Here is a 24,130-nt window from a genome sequence, read left to right on the forward strand (position 1 = left end):
TGATGTCTCCATATTACATTCCCCCACACAGTATGATGTCCCCACATTACATTCCCCCACACACACTATGATGTCCCCACAGTACATTCCCCCACACACAGTATGATGTCCTCACAGTACATTCCCCCACACAGTATGATGTCCCCACAGTACATTCCCCCACACACAGTATGATGTCCCCACAGAACATTCCCCCACACACAGTATGATGTCCCCACAGTATATTCCCCCACACACAGTATGATGTCCCCACAGTACTTTCCCCCACACACAGTATGATGTCCCCACAGTACATTCCCCCACACACACAGTATGATGTCCCCACAGTACATTCCCCCACACACAGTATGATGTCTCCACAGTACATTCCCCCACAGACAGTATGATGTCCCCACAGTACATTCCCCCACGCACAGTATGATGTCCCCACAGTACATTCCCCCCACACAAACTAAGATGTCCCCACAGTACATTCTCCCACACACAGTATGATGCCCCCTTTGTTCATTCCCGCACACACAGTATGATGTCCCCACAGTACATTCCCCCCACACACAGTATGATGTCTCCACAGTACATTCCCCCACACACACAGTATGATGTCCCCACAGTACATTCCCCCACACACAGTATGATGTCCCCACAGTACAATTCCCCACACAGTATGATGTCCTCACGGTACATTCCCCCACACAGTATGATGTCCTCACAGTACATTCCCCCACACACAGTATGATGTCCCCACAGTACATTCCCCCACACAGTATGATGTCCTCATAGTACATTCCCCCACACAGTATGATGTCCTCACAGTACATTCCCCCACACACAGTATGATGTCCCCACAGTACATTCCCCCCACACACAGTATGATGTCCTCACAGCACATTACCCCCAGACACAGTATGATGTCCTCACAGTACATTCCCCACACACAGTATGATGTCTCCACAGTACATTCCCCCACACAGTATGATGTCCCCACAGTACATTCCCCCACACACAGTATGATGTCCCCACAGTACATTCCCCCACACACAGTATGATGTCCTCACAGTACATTCCCCCACACAGTATGATGTCCCCACAGTACATTCCCACACACACAGTATGATGTCCCCACAGTACATTCCCCCACACACAGTATGATGTCCTCACAGTACATTCCCCCCACACACAGCATGATGTCCTCACAGTACATTCCCCCACACACAGTATGATGTCTCCACATTACATTCCCCCACACAGTATGATGTCCCCACATTACATTCCCCCACACACAGTATGATGTCCCCACAGTACATTCCCCCACACACAGTATGATGTCCCCACAGTACATTCCCCCACACAGTATGATGTCCCCACAGTACATTCCCGACACACACAGTATGATGTCCCCACAGTACATTCCCCCCACACACAGTATGATGTCCCCACAGTACATTCCCCCACACACACAGTATGATGTCCCCACAGTACATTCCCCCCACACACAGCATGATGTCCCCACAGTACATTCCCCCACACAGTATGATGTCATCGCAGTACATTCCCCCACACAGTATGATGCCCTCACAGTACATTCCCCCCCACAAAGTATGATGTCCCCACAGTACATTCCCCCCACACACAGTATGATGTCCCTACAGTACATTCCCCCCACACACAGTATGATGTCCCCACAGTACATTCCCCCACACAGTATGATGTCATCGCAGTACATTCCCCCATACAGTATGATGCCCTCACAGTACATTACCCCCCACAAAGTATGATGTCCCCACAGTACATTCCCCCCACACACAGTATGATGTCCCTACAGTACATTCCCCCCCACACAGTATGATGTCCTCACAGTACATTCCCCCACACACAGTATGATGTCCTCACAGTACATTCCCCCCACACAGTATGATGTCCCCACAGTACATTTCCCACACACAGTATGATGTCCCCACAGTACATTACCCCCACACAGTATGATGTCTCCACAGAACATTCCCCCACACACAGTATGATGTCCCCACAGTACATTCCCCCACACACAGTATGATGTCCTCACAGTACATTCCCACACACAGTATGATGTCTCCACAGTACATTCCCCCACAAAGTATGATGTCCTCACAGTACAGTCCCCCACACAGTATGATGTCCTCACAGTACATTCCCCCACACACATTATGATGTCCCCACAGTACATTCCCCCCACACACAGTATGATGTCCCCACAGTACATTCCCCCCCACACAGTATGATGTCCTCACAGTACATTCCCTCACACACAGTATGATGTCCTCACAGTACATTCCCCCACACACAGTATGATGTCCTCACAGGACATTCCCCCCACACAGTATGATGTCCCCACAGTACATTCCCCCCACACACAGTATGATGTCCCCACAGTACATTCCCGCACACACAGTATGATGTCCCCACAGTACATTCCCCCACACACACAGTATGATGTCCCCACAGTACATTCCCCCACACACAGTATGATGTCCCCACAGTACATTCCCCCACACAGTATGATGTCCTCGCAGTACATTCCCCCACACAGTATGATGCCCTCACAGTACATTCCCCCCCACAAAGTATGATGTCCCCACATTAAATTCCCCCCACACACAGTATGATGTCCCTACAGTACATTCCCCCCCACACAGTATGATGTCCTCACAGTACAGTCCCCCACACAGTATGATGTCCTCACAGTACATTCCCCCACACACATTATGATGTCTCCACAGTACATTCCCTCCACACACAGTATGATGTCCCCACAGTACATTCCCCCCACACAGTATGATGTCCTCACAGTACATTCCCTCACACACAGTATGATGTCCTCACAGTACATTCCCCCACACACAGTATGATGTCCCCACAGTACATTTCCCACACACAGTATGATGTCCTCACAGTATATTCCCCCCCACACGGTATGATGTCTCCACAGAACATTCCCCCACACACGGTATGATGTCCCCACAGTACATTCCCCCACACACAGTATGATGTCCCCACAGTACATTCCCCCACACACAGTATGATGTCCTCACAGTACATTCCCCCACACCCAGTATGATGTCCTCACAGTACATTCCCCCACACACAGTATGATGTCCTCACAGTATGATGTCCTATACTGTTACTCACAAGAAAAGCATCCATTCCTTTCTTAAATTCATTCAGTGATTTGGCCATCATCACTTCCTCAGGAAGAGAATTCCAGAGCCTCACTGCTCTTACCGTGAAGAACCCTCTTCTATGCTGGTGCAGAAATTGTCTTTCCTCCAAACGAAGAGAATGCCTCCTTGTTCTTGTCACAGTCCTTGGTACAAACAGTTCATTGGAGAGATATCTGTATTGCCCTCTGATATACTTGTAGATACATATTAAGTCTCCCCTAAGTCATATCTTTTCTAGAGTAAATAGACCTAATTTTGATAACCTTTATGGGTATTGTAGTGAACCAATTCCATTTATCATTTTAGTAGCCCGCCTTTGAACCCTTTCAAGTTCAGAAATGTCTTTCTTGAGCACCGGCGTCCAAAATTGCACACAATACTCCAAGTGCGGTCTGACGAGTGATTTGTACAGAGAGAGAATTATGTTTTCATCTCGTGTCCCCAGACCTCTTCTAATGCATCCCATGACCCTATTTGCTTTGGTGGCAGCTGCCTGACACTGGGCACTTCAATTTAGCTTCTTACTCTTCACTCCTCACAGTACATTCCCCCACATACAGTATGATGTCCTCACAGTACATTCCCCCACACACAGTATGATGTCCCCACAGTACATTCCCCACACACAGTATGATGTCCTAACAGTACATTCCCCCACACACAGTATGATGTCTCCACAGTACATTCCCCCACACACAGTATGATGTCCCCACAGTACATTCCCCCACACACAGTATGATGTCCCCACAGTACATTCCCCCACACACAGTATGATGTCCTCAGAGTACATTCCCCCACACCCAGTATGATGTCCCCACAGTACATTCCCACACACACGGTATGATGTCCCCACAGTACATTCCCCCCACACACAGTATGATGTCCCCACAGTACATTCCTCCCTCACACAGTATGATGTCCTCACAGTACATTCCCCCACACAGTATGATGTCCCCACAGTACATTCCCCCCACACACAGTATGATGTCCTCACAGTACATTCCCCCACACACGGTATGATGTCCCCACAGTACATTCCCCCACACACGGTATGATGTCCCCACAGTACATTCCCCCACACACAGTATGATGTCCTCACAGTACATTCCCCAACACACAGTATGAGGTCCCCACAGTACATTCCCCACACACAGTATGATGTCCCCACAGTACATTCCTCCCACACACAGTATGATGTCCTCACAGAACATTCCCCCACACAGTATGATGTCCCCACAGTACATTCCCCCCACACACAGTATGATGTCCCCACAGTACATTCCCCCCACACACAGTATGATGTCCTCACAGTACATTCCCCACACACAGTATGATGTCCCCACAGTACATTCCCCCACACACAGTATGATGTTCTCACAGTACATTCCCCCACACACAGTATGATGTCCCAACAGTACATTCCCCCACACACAGTATGATGTTCTCACAGTACATTCCCCCACACAGTATGATGTCCCAACAGTACATTCCCCCACACACACAGTATGATGTCCTCTCAGCTCCCACACACAGTATGATGTCCCCACAGTTCCCCGCACAGAGTATGATGTCCCCACAGCTCCCACACATAGTATAATGTCCCCACAGCTCACACACACAGTATTTAATCACGTGTCATATCTCATTAGTAGCCGTGGGTGGATTGCAGCTCCACCCACGGCTGATACCAGTTAAATCAACCTGCAATCACTGACAGTGGGATTCTCCATGTGCCGTCCAGAAACACGTAATTAATTTCAACCATCAGCTCCTCTGTAATGTGATCGTGGTCTGCGGAAGAACCCTGAACCTGTCATCACGATACTCCTGTGAACACTGGCCTGTGGTCAGTTTGATGTTGATTTCTGATGTACAGTGATGAACAAAAGGGTAACACTGTTCTGACCTTCTGACTTTCAGGCTCCATATCTTACCATCCACTACAGCTTCACATGTGAGACCACCATCATTTTATGGACAATCATCTCCTCTATATCGTACATAAATGTGACTTGCAGCTATTTAGCATATGAATAGTTATGCAGGTCATTGTCCTGTCACCACATTGTTATTGTTTTGCTCCTAAAACTCTAAAAATCTTTTTTATTATTTTATTAGTATTTTATAATCCCCCTTTGGCTTTCACCATGGCCTGAATCCTTCTGGGCTGCTCTCGATCAGATTCATTCATGTCTTGTCTGAAATCTGATCCCAGGTTTCTTCTACACGTTCCTCATGTTGGTGCACACTGGTCGCCTCTCTTGGGTCTGCATACAGCTTTTTCTTCATCTATACCCACAAGTGGTGGATTGGGTTGAAGTCTGAAGCCTGTGGGGACAATCCAGCTCCTCTACTTCATTGTCATTGACCCATTTCTTCGCCCATCTCGATGTAAGCTTCAGGTCATTGTCCTGCTGTAACACTATGCCGCCCTTTTCATACTCATAGGACTCGAGTGTACAGAGTAACTCGTCTTGTAGGACACTCACATACAGCTCAGCATTGAAACCACTGTTGATCCTCGTCAAGTATCCAATACCTTTGGCTGCGAAACATAGTAACATAGTTAGCAAGGCCAAAAAAAACCATTTGGCCATCCAGTTCAGCCTATATTCCGTCAGAATAAATCCCCGTCCTTCTAAAGAACCTAATAATTGTAAGATATAATATAGTTACGCTCCAGGAAGACATCCAGGCCTCTCCTGAACCCCTCGACTGAGTTCGCCATCACCACCTCCTCAGGCAAGGAATTCCAGATTCTCTCTGCCCTAACAGTAAAGAATCCTCTTCTGTGTTAGTGGAGAAACCTTCTCTCCTCCAGACGCAGAGAATGCCCCCTTGGTATAAACAGATCCTCGGAGAGATATTTGTATTGTCCCCTTATATACTTATACATGGTTATTAGATCGCCCCTCAGTCGTCTTTTTTCTAGACTAAATAATCCTAATTTTGCTAATCTCTCTGGGTATTGTAGTTCCCTCATCCCCTTTATTAATTTTGTTGCCCTCCTTTGTACTCGCTCCAGTTCCATTATATCCTTACTGAGCACCGGTGCCCAAAACTGTACATAGTACTGCATGTGTGGTCTAATCAGGGCTTTGTACAGAGGCAGTATAATGCTCTCATCATGTGTATCCAGACCTCTTTTAATGCACTCCATGTTCTTGTTTGCCTTGGCAGCCGCTGCCTGGCACTGGCTGCTTCAGGTAAGTTTATCATTATCTAGGATCCCCAAGTCCTTCTCCATGTCAGATTTACCCAGTGGTTTCCCGTTCAGTGTGTAATGGTGATATTGATTCCTTCTTCCCATGTGTATAACCTTACATTTATCATTGTTAACCCGCATCTGCCACCTTTCGGCCCAGGTTTACAACTTATCCAGATCCATCTGTAGCAGAATACTATCCTCTCTTGTATTGACTGCTTTACATAGTTTTGTATCATCTGCAAATATAGATATTTTACTGTGCAAACCTTCTACCAAATGGTTAATGAATATGTTGAAGAGAAGAGATCCCAACACTGACCCCTGCGGTCCCCTCTGGTCACAGCGACCCAGTTAGAGAATATCCCATTTATAACCCCCCTCTGCTTTCTATCACTCAGCCAGTTACTTACCCATTTACACACATTTTCCCCCAGACCCGGCATTCTCAGTTTGTGTACCAACCTCTTGTGGCGCGGTATCAAACGCTTTGGAAAAATCAAGATATACCATGTCCAAATACTCACCTTGGTCCAGTCTATAGCTTACCTCTTCATAAAAGCTGATTAGATTGGTGTGACAGGAGCGATTCCTCATAAACCCATGCTGATATGGCGTTACACAGTTATTCTCATTGAGATAATCCAGAATAACATCCCTCAGAAACCCTTCACATATCTCACCAACAATAGAGGTTAGACTTACTGGCCTATAATTTCCAGGTCACCTTTAGAGCCTTTTTGAATATTGGTACCACATTTGCTATGCGCCAGTCCTGTGGAACAGACCCCGTCGCTATAGAGTCCCTAAATATAAGAAACAATCGTTTGTCTATTACATTACTTAGTTCTCTTAGTACTCGTGGGTGTATGCCATCCGGACCCGGAGATTTATCTATTTTCATCTTATTTAGCCGGTTTTGCACCTCTTCTTGGTTAGATTGGTGACCCTTAATGTAGGGTTTTCTGTGTCTCTCGGCATTTCACCTAGCATTTCATTTTCCACCCTGAATACCATGGAGAAGAAGGTGTGTAATATATTAGCTTTTTCCTCGTCATCTACAACCATTCTGTCCTCACAATTTTTTAAGGGGCCTACACTTTCACTTATGATTCTTTTACTATTGATATAGTTGAAGAACAGTTTGGGATTAGTGTTACTCTCCTTAGCAACCCCAGCAAACAAACAACCTCATATCATCAGGCTTCCTCCACCGAACTTCACACTTCCTTCAATTTCTTGATCCGATAGCCCCTTTTTCCCTTGTTTCTTCCAGACCTATTTGCACCCATCAGAGCCGTCTATTGACTTTCATCTTATTGCTCAACATCCTCCGTTTCCAATCCTCTACAGTCCACGATGCTCCTTATAAATATAGAAGTCGAGGCTTCTTCCCTTTTTTCGGGCCACCATTCCAGACTTGTGTGATCTGAGTCGCACGGTGCTAGCATGGACATATGTGATCTCACTATTATGAAGCACACGAGCTTCATAATGTTTGCCTTCAGAACTGATAGATCTTGGAATGAGCCGACTTGTTGACCCAGATATTTCTCCTAGACATATGTGGCGCCCCTGAGGCTCAGTCGCCACAGAGGTACTGCACCTTCTCCTAAGGTGTGGTGCCCCACCATCCAGGTAAGTTGGAAGCTCCTGACCACGCTCCAACACTCGCACCCCACACAATAGAGTAGTTCAGCAAAACCACATTGCGGCTCCTTGCTTAGAGAGTAGCAGAGCACCTTTGGTGGTTCCCTGCTTGGAACACTAAACGTGCTGGGAGGTGGGTGGAGTTGAGAATACATATTAAAGAGAGGGAAGGTTTTAGGATTGCGGTTCAGTTCAGTTCAGTTAGAGTTCAGTTAAGCCACTCGGAGAGGAGTGGGGATCCCTGGAAGAGGGATGGAGGAAGGAGTGCTGCAGCTGCCTCAGTGATCTGAGCCAGCTGGAACGGGAAAGGAAAGAAGAAGAAAGACATTGAACCGAAGCCTGAGCTTCCATAGAAGGGAAAGACAAGTACGGAACGTAGGAGTGAAAGGGAACATAGAGGACGTGGGTTAGAGGAAGAACCCTGCCTAGAAGGTCTAAGCGCAAGGCCGGGGCCCAGTCCCTGAGGTTGTATGGACACTAATGGTTCTGCAGCAGACACCAGTGGAGTAGTGGGCTGTAAATGCACTACTCCCATCTAAGACTTGGGGGGCACAACAGCAACATGGATAGAGAGCTGGAACTCAGGAGTAGAGAGTCCACAAAGCAGGCTACAGCTGTCTGCCGTACAAGTAGAGTTCTTGGGAACATCTGTCAGGAGGAACTCCAGTGTAACTCAGTACTAGGAGATCTTCACACTTAAAGGCGCTATAGAGGAGACGTTCAGAAAAGGCACATAAGTTGGCGGAGTGTTGGAAGGGAGCTTTCCATCTTGCCTTCAGGTTGACTGAGTCCCTGACCCGGAGGACACAGCACAGAAGCGGGCACTACAGACTGTGAGTAAAGCTTTGGAACTACATGCCCTGGTGTCCTCCATTCCTTCCTGCGTCCGTCCACCCGGCACTGCTACATCCCCTGCGCCAAACACTACACCATCTAAGTGTCTCCACATCTACACTGCCCTGGGACAACAGCCCTGCCTGTGGAGGGCTATAACATCATTGCTGCACCACACCATCTGTCCCGGAGGATCTGTCTGCAGCGTTGGCTTAACACCTCCCTTGCTGAATACCACAGGTGGCGTCACAAACTATTCCATTAACTACATTCCACCATTCACATCATCTTCCTATTACTTGGGCGCCCAGGGCCACGGTCCGGGTCACCGCTGCTGTGACACATCCCACTGATACCGGCCCGGTACCGAGTACCCCACAGCCCTGGGAGGGCGACCCACGTCCACCTCTCGGCTTCTGAATGGATGGACGGATTTCATTACATATTCTTTCAGCTGTCATGGCGCTCACATGATGCAGTTTGGGAATTTTCTTGGCCGAGAGACAGCTATCGATGATTTAGATGATGCAGTTTCTCTTTTCTTGGGAAATCGTCTTCATGGCGGCTCCTCGATATGAACCAGTGACCTCTCACTTGGGAATCATCCTAATAACACACTGATCTATTAGATATTGTGAGAACAGGTTGTAATTTGTGGTATATAGGAACAAAAAGATTATTCCACCACTGGGAGCAAAACAGTAACAATACAGCGAGATGACGAGAATCTGCGGAACTTTATGCTGAATAGTCGCAAGTCACATTTATGTATGAGACAGAAGAGATGATTGTCTGTAAAATGATGGCGGTCTCACGATCAAAGCAGCCGTGGATGGTGAGATGTGGAGCCTGGAAGTCAGAGGGTCAGAACTTCGTTCCCCTTTTGCTCGTCAGCAGAGATGACTGAATCTGAACTGTAAAGTTCGGGGATCACACCAAACATTAGGCGTCCGGTGCTGAACTCTGAACATAGACTTATACTGGATGTCTGTTTTACAGTTCTGGAGTCCGGAGAGAAGAGAGATTGATTTTCCAGCTTCAAAGTTTTGGTCCCTTATTGATTTCATTGGGGTTCAGGTTCAGGTTCGCGTGCAGTTCTAGTACAGGAACCGAATTATGGACTAAAGATGAGTCGGGAAGCGGAACCCGACTTCCCAGTGTGCGCTTATCCCTACCAGTCTGTGTACGTAGCCGTGCTGAAGCCCTGCTGTGTGTAGCACCGGTGGTCGGACTGTTAAAGAAAGTGAAAAAAAAAATAGGAAAAAAATAAAAAAAAAACATAAAGGTTCAAATCACCTCCTTTTGCCCCATTGAAAATAAAACATTTAAAAAAAAAAAAAAAATACACATATTCAGTATCACTGTGATCAGAAATATTTAGTCTATCAAAACATAAAAAATTAATCCACTCGGCAAACGGCATAATGAGAAAAAAAACAAAACAAAACGATAGAATTACGTTGTTTTTGGTTGCCGCAACATTGAAATAAAATGCTTCCCAGAATGGTGGCCTCCCAGGAGATCCTGTAGACATATTTCTTGTGTAAAACCCTCTGTGCTGCTCTCAGTCTGTGACATCACATATGCAGATGAAATCAGACAATTGTGAATTAACCCCTGGACCTCTTGGTTGGATAAAGGCACAAGAGAGATAGAACTCTCACACTGCCGTGTGACGTGGAGCAGAAAGGGGGCGCTCTTACTGTACTATACCTTTCTGCTTGAACCGGGTGTTGCTGTCTCTTTCTAGAAGGGAAATAAGATTATTAAACATCATTATCCGGCTCTGGCACAGATAAGGTTAAAGGGTTAGTAATGAATAGTCATGAACTGGTTAATTACTAAGCACCGTGACATCTACAGTATGTTAGTGACCTCTAAGGAGGAGGGGAATGCTGCCGGTCCTGCCCCCGAGGAGTCTCCCTGAAACCTATGTATGTGGTTACACACATAGATATCCACACATAGACACTCATAAGTGTCCAGCAGATGGCGCTCCATAATCACAATGTATAGAAGGGCGGGTGCAGTCCTATGTAAATAACATAGAATCATTGTATAACGGTAGTTTCTGGCTCTTTCCATTGTTCTCCACTTTCAAACCCTCTGTTTGCAGTCAGTAAATATGAGTTTCTTACTTATACAGATCTATGGAAGGTTTGTCACCACTGTATCGGGTCTAGACAAACCTCTCTCCATGATAGTTTGTTACAATGTATCAGTGCAGATAAAGGTATCGGCCGGGGGGACAGCTTCGCTCACAGAGGATGTTTTAGGCTGGATACAATTGTAACAAACCTTTAGCTGGAAGGATTATGAGGAATACATTGTCGACACATTTTTTTCTATGCGTTTTTCGTGCGTTTTTTCCTTGTGTTTTGGAGCTGTTTTTTACCTGCTGCTCATCATTCTTTCATCCGTTCGGCTGTGTTTATTTTTACAATTTTTTCAAATGAATACATTAAAAAAAATTGCATGAAAAACGCACTCAGAAATATAACAAAAATGAGTTTTTCACGCTGAAAAAAAAGTACTGTGTGAACACACTGTAAGGTCTGTACAGGTCATAAGCCACAGAATATAAGCAGAAGAGATCCCATTCACTGACAATAAGCATATTTAAAAATTTTAAGAAAAATTGTTGAGCGCCTGTCCTGACCCGATCAGCACCGCAGCGGTCTAGTGAGGCGCCTTCTACTTCTTTACCGCCAACAGCAGTCTTATGTGCAGTTCCTGCCATCTAGTGGCCATTTGTCTGCATTACAGGCACAGAAAAGGGAAAAAGTGGGAAACAGTGCAGTGCACGGGGAATGCAATCAATCATTGCTAATTATGGAGCACAAAAGAGAAATCAGCTTTTTGCACTTTTGATTCCTCGGCAAGGCTGAGGTAGATCCCTGCACCAGGACAGTACACTGCTTTTGGATCTGGTGAATATGACGCACACTTGGAATCAACCAATGAAAAGTTGCCAAATATTTGTGGCTCTTCAAAAAGATTTATGACAGAATTCTGCCAAAAACTTGTTTGATAAATCAGGGCCAACATTTGCTGCATTTTCCCAGTATCCAAATACCCCCATTATAGCAGGATGTCCCAGTACCAGCAAGCGGGTATACCACACATTCTCTCTGACCTTTCCCAACACCTGCGCACTGCAGTACTCTGCTCTGCCCTCAACAGGGCAGAGCAGTACACCTGCGAAGGAGCCGTGGCAGAAGTAAGGAGGAGGACGTCATCGCTAGAATATGGGAGGAGCCAGACCGGACCGCGACACCCATTGGACCGGATCAGACCCCAGCGTGAGAATAATCTAACTTATTTTTCTCATCTTTCAGGTTACATCGGGGGCTTATCTACAGCATTACAGAATGCATTATAGAATGCTGTAGATAAGCCCCTGATGGCGGTGGTCGCATCTTATATACGAAAAATGAGGTGACAGATTCCCTTTAATATACAGAGACTTAGAGCAGGAGAGACTCAGTTCAGCAGTGTCTCCCTGCTTCCAGCATCACCCTGAGAGGGGACTGCAGAGGCTTAACCCCAGAGTTCCCGGTTTCCAGGAGTGGAGAGACTATAGAGGCTACAAGTGCCGCTGTTGACGGTGCCTACATTGGAGAAGACAAGCCTTCAATCAAGGCTTCATTGGACTGATAAGTTGACTGTTTGATAACTCTGCTTAGCTTTAGTATATCGTTAAATCACATTCACTCTGTAAGTTAAACCCTTTAACTTTTGGTCTGTCTCTGATCCATGGTGACATCATCAGCACCTGCGCTTTATTACATTACCGACATGGAGTGATTACCGCCGGACCTCCGCTGACCATGCCCGCCGTGTCTCTCAGAGAGTGAGGCAGTCGTGTTCCGGCATTAGCCCTTGGAGGAGCAAGTAACTATTACGGCTTGGCGAGGCAAGCCTCCAAGAGTGGACCCTCTGGATCATGGCATCGAGGCCCCCAGGCAAGCGGAGCAGGTGGATCCAACCCCTATACAGGGATCGTTAGGAGCAGGCACTGGGGTTCGAGTACCACGATAGCCGGTACCAAGAGCGGCGGCTCTTTAGGGAAGCTGGAAGCCCCTCTACAGGACAGAGAGAGCATGGGGTATCGGAGCTGAGCGGGTTAAGGGAGGTAGTACAGAAGTGGGACTGGTGGACTAGGAGGGACCTCAGAACGGCAGGACTGAGCTGAAATGGAGGGAACGTGGAGCGAGACACAGGAGGCACGGCTGAGACACAGGACAGGTGGGCACAGCAAGACACAGGACAGGCGGGCACGGAAAGAACACAGGACAGGTGGGTACAGCTGGCACAGAGCTGGGGAGACAGAACCAGGGAGAAAACTAGGTAATGCAAGCAAAGAAGTAACCAGGCCTAATGCTAGTGCTATACTAAGATCAGGCGCCTCCATTAAAGGAGGGCGGCTTGATATACCTGGCCACAAGCTCCCATTTGTCTGGCGGTGATTCCAGGTCAGGGCACCACCGAGCTCAAGGAAAGGGGATGATGCATGGTCGTGGCCTACGGCGCATGCGCACAGAGCGCAGAGACGCTGTCGGCCGCGGACCTATCAGACGGAGCGAGCCCCGACCCGAGGAAGGCTGCGAAGCTGGAGCGGGGAGGTGAGTATGAGAGGAGACGGCCATGGCAGCCATAACAGTACCCCCTCCCTTAAGCCAACCCTCCCCGAGACTGGCAAAAAAACCTCTTATGAATGCGGGGTGCGTTGATATTCTCCTGGGGTTTCCAGGATCTCTCCTCAGGCCCAAACCATTTCCAATCAATAAGAAAAAAGGTCTTCCCTTTGACCTTTTTCATAGCCAGGATATCCTTCACCTCAAAGATGTTGTCGGTACCAACTGGTTGAGAGACAGAGTAGGGTGCGGAGTGGAAACGGTTTAGTACCACTGGTTTCAGGAGAGAGACATGGAAGGTGTTCGGGACTTGGAGTGAATCAGGCAACCTCAACTTGTAGGTGACATTGTTGATACGTTCAAGGACTTCAAAAGGACCAATGTACTGTGGACCTAACTTATACGAAGGCATCTTCAGCCAGATATATTTGGATGTGAGCCAGACCCTCTCTCCCGTGTGATACGCTGGTGAATCCAGTTTCCTCTTGTCAGCGTGATTCTTCATTCGATCAACGGCTCTCTTGAGTACCACGTTGGTCTCGGCCCAAATCTTGGAAAACTCTGTGGACAAAGAGTTGGCTGCAGGTACTTCTGAGGCAGGAGTCACAGGAAGAGGAACACCAGGATGTCGGCCAAATACAACAAAGAAAGGAGACTTGATTAAGAACTCACTGGTATGGTTATTGTAGGCGAACTCAGCCCAGGGAAGAAGGTCAACCAAATCGTTTTGGTGGGCATTGGAAAAATAACGCAGGTAACCTATCAAAGCTTGGTTACTTCGCTCCACCTGCCCATTAGAATGCGGATGGTAAGCGGAGGAGAAATCTAGTGATACATCCATGAGTTTGCACAGTGCTCGCCAAAAATGGGAGGTGAACTGAACTCCTCGGTCAGACACTATACGTCGAGGTAGTCCATAGAGTCTGAAGATCTGATGGATGAAGACTTTGGCTAGCTCAGGAGCAGAAGGTAGTCTGGGCAGAGGGACAAAATGTGCCATTTTGGAGAAGCGGTCCACAACTACCAGGATCACTGTACAGCTGGAAAAGCGGGGCAGGTCGGTGATGAAATCCATGGCGATGTGTTCCCAAGGAACTGCAGGAACTGGCAACGGGAGTAGCAAGCCAGACGGAGGCTGTCGAGGTACCTTGTTTTTAGCACAGGACGGACAGGAGGCAACAAAGTCAAACACATCTTGACGAAGAGTAGACCACCAGTAGTGGCAGGAAATGAGGGCCAACATCTTCTTTGTCCCAGCATGACCAGCAAGTTTAGAAGAATGGCCCCAGTATAAGACCCTTCTTCTAGCATCCTCAGACACGAGAGTCTTGCCTGGGGCGGAGAAAGATTCACAGGAGCCACAGTGATGACTTTAGTGGGTTCGATAATGTGTGAAGGCTCCTTCGGTGTCTCGGTCAGCTGAAAGACCCTGGATAACGCATCGGCTTTGGTGTTCTTGTTGCCGGGCCGAAAGTGAAGCTGCTCAAAATCAAAGCGGGCAAAAAACAAGGACCACCTGGCCTGTTGAGGATTGAGTCTCTGGGCGGACTGGAGGTAGGCCAAGTTTTTGTGGTCCGAGTAAATTACGAAGGGATGGACAGCCCCCTCTAGCAGATGACGCCACTCCTCCAGGGCCAATTTTATGGCTAATAGCTCCCGGTCTCTAATTCAGTAATTACACTCCAATGGGGAAAAGGCTTTGGAGACGAACCCACAGGGAAGCAACCGACCTGAGGCGGACTTCTGGGATAGTACCGGCCCGGCTCCTGTGAAGGAGGCATCCACTTCAAGCACGAAGGGTCTGCTGGCTACAGGACGGTGTAATACCGGGGCTGTGGAAAAAGCACATTTCAAAGTCTGAAAGGCCTCCTTAGTCCCGGAATTAGGGTTCGTCCCTTTACGCGTAAGGGCAGTAATAGGCTTGGTTATCGAGGAAAAATGAGGAATAAATTGCCTGTAGTAATTGGCAAATCCAAGGAACCGTTGTATATACCTTACTCCCATGGGATGAGGCCATTTGAAAATAGTGAACAGCTTCTCGGGATCCATTCTTAATCCAGTGTCTGAGATAATGTAGCCCAGAAATGGTAACGAAGTCTGTTCAAAGAGACACTTTTCTATCTTGGCGAACAAGCAATTCTCCTGAAGACGCTGTAATACTAGGCAAACACTTCTCCTATGGGACAAGAAGTCAGGAGAGAACACTAGGATGTCATCCAAGTACACTACAACACAAGAATATAGGAGGTCCCGGAAGATCTCATTTACGAATTCTTGAAATACCATGGGAGCATTGCAAAGACCAAAGGGCATGACTAGATATTTGTAATGTCCCTCTAGAGTGTTAAAAGCAGTCTTCCACTCGTCGCCAGCATGAATAAGGATCAGATTATAGGCTCCTCTAAGGTCTAATTTGAAGAAAATCCAAACCTCTCTCAGGCGGTCAAGTAGCTACGGAATGAGGGGAAGAGAGTATCTATTCTTGATCGTGATGTAATTCAGGCCTCTGTAATCAATGCATGGCCGCAGGGACCCATCCATCTTCTTGACGAAGAAAAAACCAGCCCCTGGGGGAGAGACAGACTTTCGAATAAATCCCTTGGCAAGATTCTCCCGGACATACTCGGACATGGCTGAAGTCTCTGCAGGGGACAATGGGTAGATTCTACCCCTGGGAGAAGTAGTCCTGGGAATTAGTTCGATCGGACAGTCAAAAGGCCAGTGCGGGGGAAGGCTCTCCACATCCTTTTTATCAAAAACGTCAGCGTAGGACCAGTAGGCAGAGGGGAGTCCCGAGAGATCAGGAGATGGTCGTGAGGCGGCAGAAGGACGAATAGGATTCAGGCACTGGGCATGACACAAATGCCCCCAACGGAGAACCTCGCCCGATGACTAGTGGAGGACCGGCTGGTGTGTCTGTAACCAAGGGAGTCCTAGGAGAAAGGCATGGGACAAGTTAGACAATACATAAAAGGCCATCTTTTCACGATGTAAGGCTCCAACTTGCAACTCTACCTCCTCAGTGACCATAATGACGGTCTCCTGTAAGGGTCTGCCATCCACTGAGGCAATTAGCTGAGGCGTCTTCAGGGTTACCACCTGAATCTGATACTTGTCTACCTCATCGCGCCAGATGAAGTTACCTGCTGACCCCAAATCTACGTAGACCACCTTGGACCCATGCCTCCGACCCGAAACCAGAAGAACAGACATCGTGAGGGGTTGAGAGGAATTACTAGCACCTAGGGAGGCCTCTCTTACCTGGCCTAGGTGGAAGAGTTTCCCGGTCTCTCTCTGCAGGAACAAAGAAAATGCCTCCGCAGTAGGAGCATAGGCCCTGCGCCCGTCTCTCCTGTTGACGTAGCCAGCTTGGGATGATCTACCTGCATGGGCTCGACAGAGGGGATAGAAGGTGTCCCGGACGGATGCGGACTAGAGGACCGGTTGGCAGAAGAGACCGGTCTAATGGGTCTCCTCTCTCTGGCCGACTCCCGGGAGCGCTCCTGGAAATAGAGATAAATGCAGGTGGCCAGGGAGATAAGATCTTCCAGAGTGGACGGGGTATCGGGGCCGGCAAGCTCATCCTTAATCCTGCACGACAGACCCCACCAGAAGGCCCCTACCAGTGCCCCGTTATTCCAGTCCAACTCAGAGGAAAGAGTAGGAAAGCGAATTGCGTATTGGCCGACCGTGAGGGTACCCTGATGAAGGTTAAAGAGGGACTCACTAAGAGAGGCTAACCGACCTGGCTCATCAAAGACCCTACGGAAAGTATCTAGAAAAAACAATAGGCTAGAGGCTATGGGATCATCCCGTTCCCAGAGCAGATTCACCCAGGACAGGGCCTCCCCTTCCAGATGAGACATAATAAAGGCCAGTTTGGCCCGGTCAGAGGGATATTGCTGGGGTAGCAATTCGAAGTGGAGACTTCACTGGTTTAGGAACCCCCTGCAAAGTTAGCGGTCGCCACTATACCGAGGTGGCTTAGCAAGGCGAGGAGAAGGAAGGGAAGGGGAGACATGAGACGAGGTCTGTGCCGCAGCAGCAGACTGTATGGCAAGCAAACGGTCATCGACAGAGGCCATATAGGTTAAAAAATGGGCCTGGGTATCAGGCTGCTGACCAAGCTCATGCTGAAGACTGGCTAGCTGAGTAGCATTTCCCAGGTCGGCGGCCTGTAGGGCCGAAAAGCGAGTGTCAGGAACACCGCACTGCACTTGCTCACTGAGCCAGTGCGTGTGTCCTAAATACAAAAACAGTGTTCAAAGATACCTGTGGAGCAGGGCAGCAGCGGAGACGATGCGTGCTTCAGACTATCAGGACCTGAAGCACGTGACTGCTGGGGGCATGGCCTAAGCTCCACAGAGCTAGGAGCTGCAGGGAAACTCCTAGAAAGGTAACTACAGGACAATGTTACCAAGGGGCATAGACAGAGACAGAAACCAGATCAAGCCGGGTCAAAGCACAAGATAGCAATACAGTACCAAAGGGTTAGACAGAATGGATAGTCAGGACGTAGCAATAGATCAAAATACCAGAACGGGCAATAGACGGTACAATAAGGAAAAACTGTAACGGAGTAATGATAGCCAAGCCAGGAGGTCAGAACCAGAAAAGAAAATAGTACCCAAACGAGAGACGGAGTACAGAGGGAGGGAACAGACCGGGTCATACACGGAAAGCAAACAAGCAATGCAGAATACACACACACCAGGGGTCAGACACACCAGAACAACAGTAAAGCTGACAGAGAACCCTGGTAAAGAGTGGGTATAAATACCCCTCCCAGATCCAAAAAGAGGCCACGAATGCTTAACCCTGTGAGTGCAGGGCAAAACCCTGTTCAAACCATGACAGCGAGAGTCCATGGACTTCATAACAGACATTATGCGCCCCTGGTTCTCCCGCAAAAAGAGCTACTCTTTTTGGGTGGCTGCAGAGGCACCGGTGGGATCCATGGCCTGATCTTACTATTATGGCTTGGCGAGGCAAGCCTCCAAGAGCGGACCCTCTGGATCATGGCACCAAGGCACCGAGCGGACCAGGTGGAGCCGACCCCTATACAGGGATCATTAGGAGCAGGCCCTGGGGTTCGAGTAACACAATATCCAGTACCAAGAGGGGCGGCTCTTTAGGGAAGCTGGAAGCCCCTCTGAAATGACCAGGCCGAACGTTCCCTGCTATCCACCCCCACACGGTGTCCACAGCCGAAGGAATTATGACACACACCGGTCTTGGGGATGACAGTTGCTTTTACTTCAGCAGGAACGGGAATTATAACTTGGAACAAATAAGGAACAGTCTCTCATGGGTAGTCCATAGGCAATTACAGTTCACACTTAGATGCTGAGATGTGATTGGGGTCTGGAGCTTTAAGAGCCCTGGACAATATCTTTTGGTATTTTACAGAGGGAGGTAGTCACAGCAATTAGAGGTTAGAGACCTGTATTTGGGGTTATCTCCACAGTGTGTCACGGCACGTGCACAAGTGCTTATAGGTGAATGTAGAAACTGTGGTGAATCCTGTCATAAAGACTTTAGATGTGGTGAATCCTGTCAGCAATTCTTTAGATGTGGTGAATCCTGTCAGCAATTCTTTAGATGTGGTGAATCCTGTCAGCAATTCTTTAGATGTGGTGAATCCTGTCAACAATTCTTTAGATGTGGTGAATTCTGTCAGCAATACTTTACATGTGGTGAATCCTGTCAGCAATATATTACATGTGGTGAATCCTGTCAGCAATACTTTACATGTGGTAAATCCTGTCAGCAATACATTACATGTGGTGAATCCTGTCAGCAATAGAATGATTTCTGTACAGGTTAGAGGGAACTCAGACTTTTACGCCTGCAGGAGATCTTGACGTAAAAACCTCCTCCACGTGTGTTCTGTTCTCCCTCAAGCCATCCCTCAGACTATTCAACACTCTAGACTTGCCTGGAAAACAGCTCCTCCTATTGACCATGTGACTAGGAGCTGGCCAATAGGAGACTGAAATCACATCTCAGATCCTTACAAAACAATAATTCAGTCATTGAACACTTTCACCATTAGATGGCGACAGAACACAGCAAACGAGAAATGCATCGCATCTAAAATGAAGGTGACTAGAAATGGAGAATTACAGCTCACAAATAATGTAGAGGGCCAGTTAGAGAGTGAGCAGTAGTGTACAGAAGCTACTCAGTATTACTTAAAGGGACAGACACACTCTGGACTGGGTCACTACACCTCTACAGGAAAGAGAGAGCACGGGGTATCGGAGCCGAGCGGGGTACGGGAGGTAGAACAGAAGTGGGACTGGTGGACTAGGAGGGACCTCAGAATGGCAGGACTGAGCTGGAAAAGAGGGAACCTGGAGTGAGACACAGGAGGCATGGCTGAGACACAGGACAGGCGGGCATGGCAAGACACAGGACGGGTACGGCAAGAACACAGGACAGGCAGGTACAGCTGGGACAGAGCTGGGGAGGCAGAACCAGGGAGAAAACTAGGTAATGCAAGCAAAGAAGGAGGGTGGCCTGATATACCTGACCACAAGCTCCCATTAGTTCGACGCTGCTTCCGGGTCAGGGCACCGCCGGAGCTCAAGGAGTGGGATGACATGTGGCCACGGCCTACAGCGCATGCGCACAGAGTGCAGAGACGCTGTCGGCCGCGAACCTGTCAGACGGCGCGAGCCCCGACCTGAAGAAGGCTGCAACGCTGGAGCGGGGAGGTGAGTATGACAGGAGGCGGCCATGGCGGCCATAACAGTACCCCCTACCTTAAGCCGCCCCTCCCAGAGACAGGCAAAAAAAACTCTGCGGGGTGCGTTAATAATCTCGCGGGGTTCCGTAACAGTAACTTATGTGAGGCCGGGGCTCGGAAGACACTCAGATAAGAGTAGCGCAGAGCCAGCAGCTGTCCGCCTCCCACTTACCCACCCCGCTGATGTCCCCGGCCGCCTACCGCCTGCACCCCAAGGCCGTCTCCAGGCCGTATAGATCATGCTATCATGTTGGGATTCGGCTGGAAGTATCAAACTGTCGATTATATATATAGATGATACCCCATATAGCTATATACACTGTATATCCCTACACAGCTCGGTACAGATCGCCAACCTCCCATTATATTACATGATACCCCATATAGCTATATACCTCCGTATACCCCTCCCCAGCTCAGTACAGATCGTCCACCTCCTATTATATTACATGATATCCCATATAGCTATATACCCCAGTATACCCCTCCCCAGCTCGGTGCAGATCGTCCACCCCCATTATATTACATGATATCCCATATAGCTATATACCTCTGTATACCCCTCCCCAGCTCGGTTCAGATTGTCCACCCCCATTATATTACATTTTACCCCATATAGCTATATACCCCCGTATACCCCTCCCCAGCTCAGTACAGATCGTCCTCCTCCTATTATATTACATGATATCCCATTACGTCTCCGTCCTCTAGTGAGCTCGGATATGGACCCTCTCCAGTTTGCCTACAGGCCGGGCATTGGTGTGGATGATGCCATTATCCACCTTCTAGATAGGACTCTCTCTCACCTGGAGAAACCTGGGAACACTGTGAGAATAATGTTCTTCGATTTCTCTAGTGCTTTTAATACCATACAGCCAGGTCTACTGAGAGACAAGCTGGGCCTTGTTGGTGTGGACCTCCAACTCTCAACCTGGATCCTTAACTACCTCACGAACCGACCTCAGTTTGTAAAGGTTCGGGACAGTGTGTCAGACACGGTGATCTGCAATACAGGGGCACCTCAAGGTACAGTTCTTGCCCCTTTTCTCTTCACACTGTACACTGCGGATTTTAAGTGCAACTCATCTAGCTGCTACTTGCAGAAGTATTCTGATGACTCTGCAATAGTAGGCCTCATCACAGGAGGAGATGAAAGAGAGTACAGAGATACTAACCAAGCTTTTGTGGAGTGGTGTCAGAGGAACCACCTTAGGATTAATTCCGGGAAGACCAAGGAATTGGTGGTGGACTTTCGCAAGGGAAAAAATCCACCAGTAGTGGTGAACATTCAGGGAAATGGCATTGAGATAGTCGACACCTATAAGTACCTTGGTGTGATCCTCAATAATAAGCTTGACTGGGCCCATCACTTGGATGCAGTGTACAGGAAGGGCCACAGTAGGCTTTATCTGCCTAGAAGGCTGAGAGCCTTCGAAGTTAGGGGGGCACTCCTTGCATCCTTCTTCAACTCTGTTGTGGCATCAGTCATCTTCTTTGGTGTGGCGTGCTGGGGTAGTGGCATATCAACCAGGGACAGGAATAGGCTGGACAAACTGATTAGAAGGGCCAGCTCTGTCCTGGGATGCCCCCTTGACCCAGTTCAGGAAGTAGGCGACAGGAGGATACTGGCCAAGGTGAGCTACATGGTGCAGAATGATTCCCATCCCATGCATGAGACCGTGACAAAGATGTGCAGTACTGTCAGTGACCGGCTACTTCATCCTAAATGTGAGAGGGAGCGCTATCGAAAGTCCTTCCTTCCTGCTGCAGTTAGGCCGTATAACCAGCACTGTCCAAAACGGAGAACGACCCAAACAGTGAACTGATAGATCCAAAGTTGTGACAGTCCGGTTATATCTTTTTCTTTCGTATATGTACCTACCTACTGTCAATGTAATGCCTTTATGCATCTGTATCTGTACTTGTTCCTGCCTTGCTGCTGTAATGCTCTGAATTTCCCCATGGTGGGACGATTAAAGGATTATCTTATTTTATATAGCTACAGTGGGGCAAAAAAGTATTTAGTCAGTCAGCAATAGTGTAAGTTCCACCACTTAAAAAGATGAGAGGCGTCTGTAATTTACATCATAGGTAGACCTCAACTATGGGAGACAAACTGAGAAAAAAAAATCCAGAAAATCACATTGTCTGTTTTTTTTTCATTTTATTTGCATATTATGGTGGAAAATAAGTATTTGGTCAGAAACAAAATTTCATCTCAATACTTTGTGATATATCCTTTGTTGGCAATGACAGAGGTCAAACGTTTTCTGTAAGTCTTCACAAGGTTGCCACACACTGTTGTTGGTATGTTGGCCCATTCCTCCATGCAGATCTCCTCTAGAGCAGTGATGTTTTTGGCTTTTCGCTTGGCAACACGGACTTTCAACTCCCTCCAAAGGTTTTCTATAGGGTTGAGATCTGGAGACTGGCTAGGCCACTCCAGGACCTTGAAATGCTTCTTACGAAGCCACTCCTTCGTTGCCCTGGCGGTGTGCTTTGGATCATTGTCATGTTGAAAGACCCAGCCACGTTTCATCTTCAATGCCCTTGCTGATGGAAGGAGGTTTGCACTCAAAATCTCACGATACATGGCCCCATTCATTCTTTCATGTACCCGGATCAGTCGTCCTGGCCCCTTTGCAGAGAAACAGCCCCAAAGCATGATGTTTCCACCACCATGCTTTACAGTAGGTATGGTATTTGATGGATGCAACTCAGTATTCTTTTTCCTCCAAACACGACAAGTTGTGTTTCTACCAAACAGTTCCAGTTTGGTTTCATCAGACCATAGGACATTCTCCCAAAACTCCTCTGGATCATCCAAATGCTCTCTAGCAAACTTCAGACGGGCCCGGACATGTACAGGTTTAAGCAGTGGGACACGTCTGGCACTGCAGGATCTGAGTCCATGGTGGCGTAGTGTGTTACTTATGGTAGGCCTTGTTACATTGGTCCCAGCTCTCTGCAGTTCATTCACTAGGTCCCCCCGCGTGGTTCTGGGATTTTTGCTCATCGTTCTTGTGATCATTCTGACCCCACGGGGTGGGATTTTGCGTGGAGCACCAGATCGAGGGAGATTATCAGTGGTCTTGTATGTCTTCCATTTTCTAATTATTGCTCCCACAGTTGATTTCTTCACTCCAAGCTGGTTGGCTATTGCACATTCAGTCTTCCCAGCCTGGTGCAGGGCTACAATTTTATTTCTGGTGTCCTTTGACAGCTCTTTGGTCTTCACCATAGTGGAGTTTGGAGTCAGACTGTTTGAGGGTGTGCACAGGTGTCTTTTTATACTGATAACAAGTTTAAACAGGTGCCATTACTACAGGTAATGAGTGGAGGAAAGAGGAGACTCTTACAGAAGAAGTTACAGGTCTGTGAGAGCCAGAAATCTTGATTGCTTGTTTCTGACCAAATACTTATTTTCCACCATAATATGCAAATAAAATGAAAAAAAACAGACAATGTGATTTTCTGGATTTTTTTTTCTCAGTTTGTCTCCCATAGTTGAGGTCTACCTATGATGTAAATTACAGACGCCTCTCATCTTTTTAAGTGGTGGAACTTGCACTATTGCTGACTGACTAAATACTTTTTTGTCCCACTGTATATACCCCCATATACCCCTCCCCAGCTCAGTACAGATCGTCCACCTCCCAGGATATTACATAATATCCCATATAGCTATATACCCCCGTATACCCCTCCCCAGCTCAGTGCAGATCGTCCTCCTCTCATTATATTACATGATACTCCATATAGCTATATACCCCCGTATACCCCTCCCCAGCTCAGTGCAGATCGTCCACCTCCCATTATATTACATGACATCCCATGTAGCTATATACCCCCGTAT

General features: G+C 47.8%; 1 protein-coding gene across 2 annotated transcripts in view; it reads right to left on the bottom strand.

Moving 5' to 3' along the window:
• LSAMP (limbic system associated membrane protein) overlaps window positions 1-24,130 on the bottom strand; it is a 1,037,990-nt gene that overhangs the window by 30,768 nt on the left and 983,092 nt on the right. The window contains exon 8 of one of the 2 annotated variants that reach the window (XM_073577085.1): window positions 10,600-10,632. The exons of the other annotated variant lie outside the window; for it this stretch is intronic. Within the exon in view, the coding sequence (XP_073433186.1) occupies window positions 10,600-10,632 (33 nt within the window). The remainder of the gene's footprint in view (window positions 1-10,599; window positions 10,633-24,130) is intronic. 2 annotated transcript variants of the gene reach the window in all.

This window comes from Dendrobates tinctorius, unplaced genomic scaffold (genome assembly GCF_039654945.1).
Source record: "Dendrobates tinctorius isolate UK_male_01 unplaced genomic scaffold, ASM3965494v1 ptg000054l, whole genome shotgun sequence".
NCBI lineage: Eukaryota > Metazoa > Chordata > Amphibia > Anura > Dendrobatidae > Dendrobates > Dendrobates tinctorius.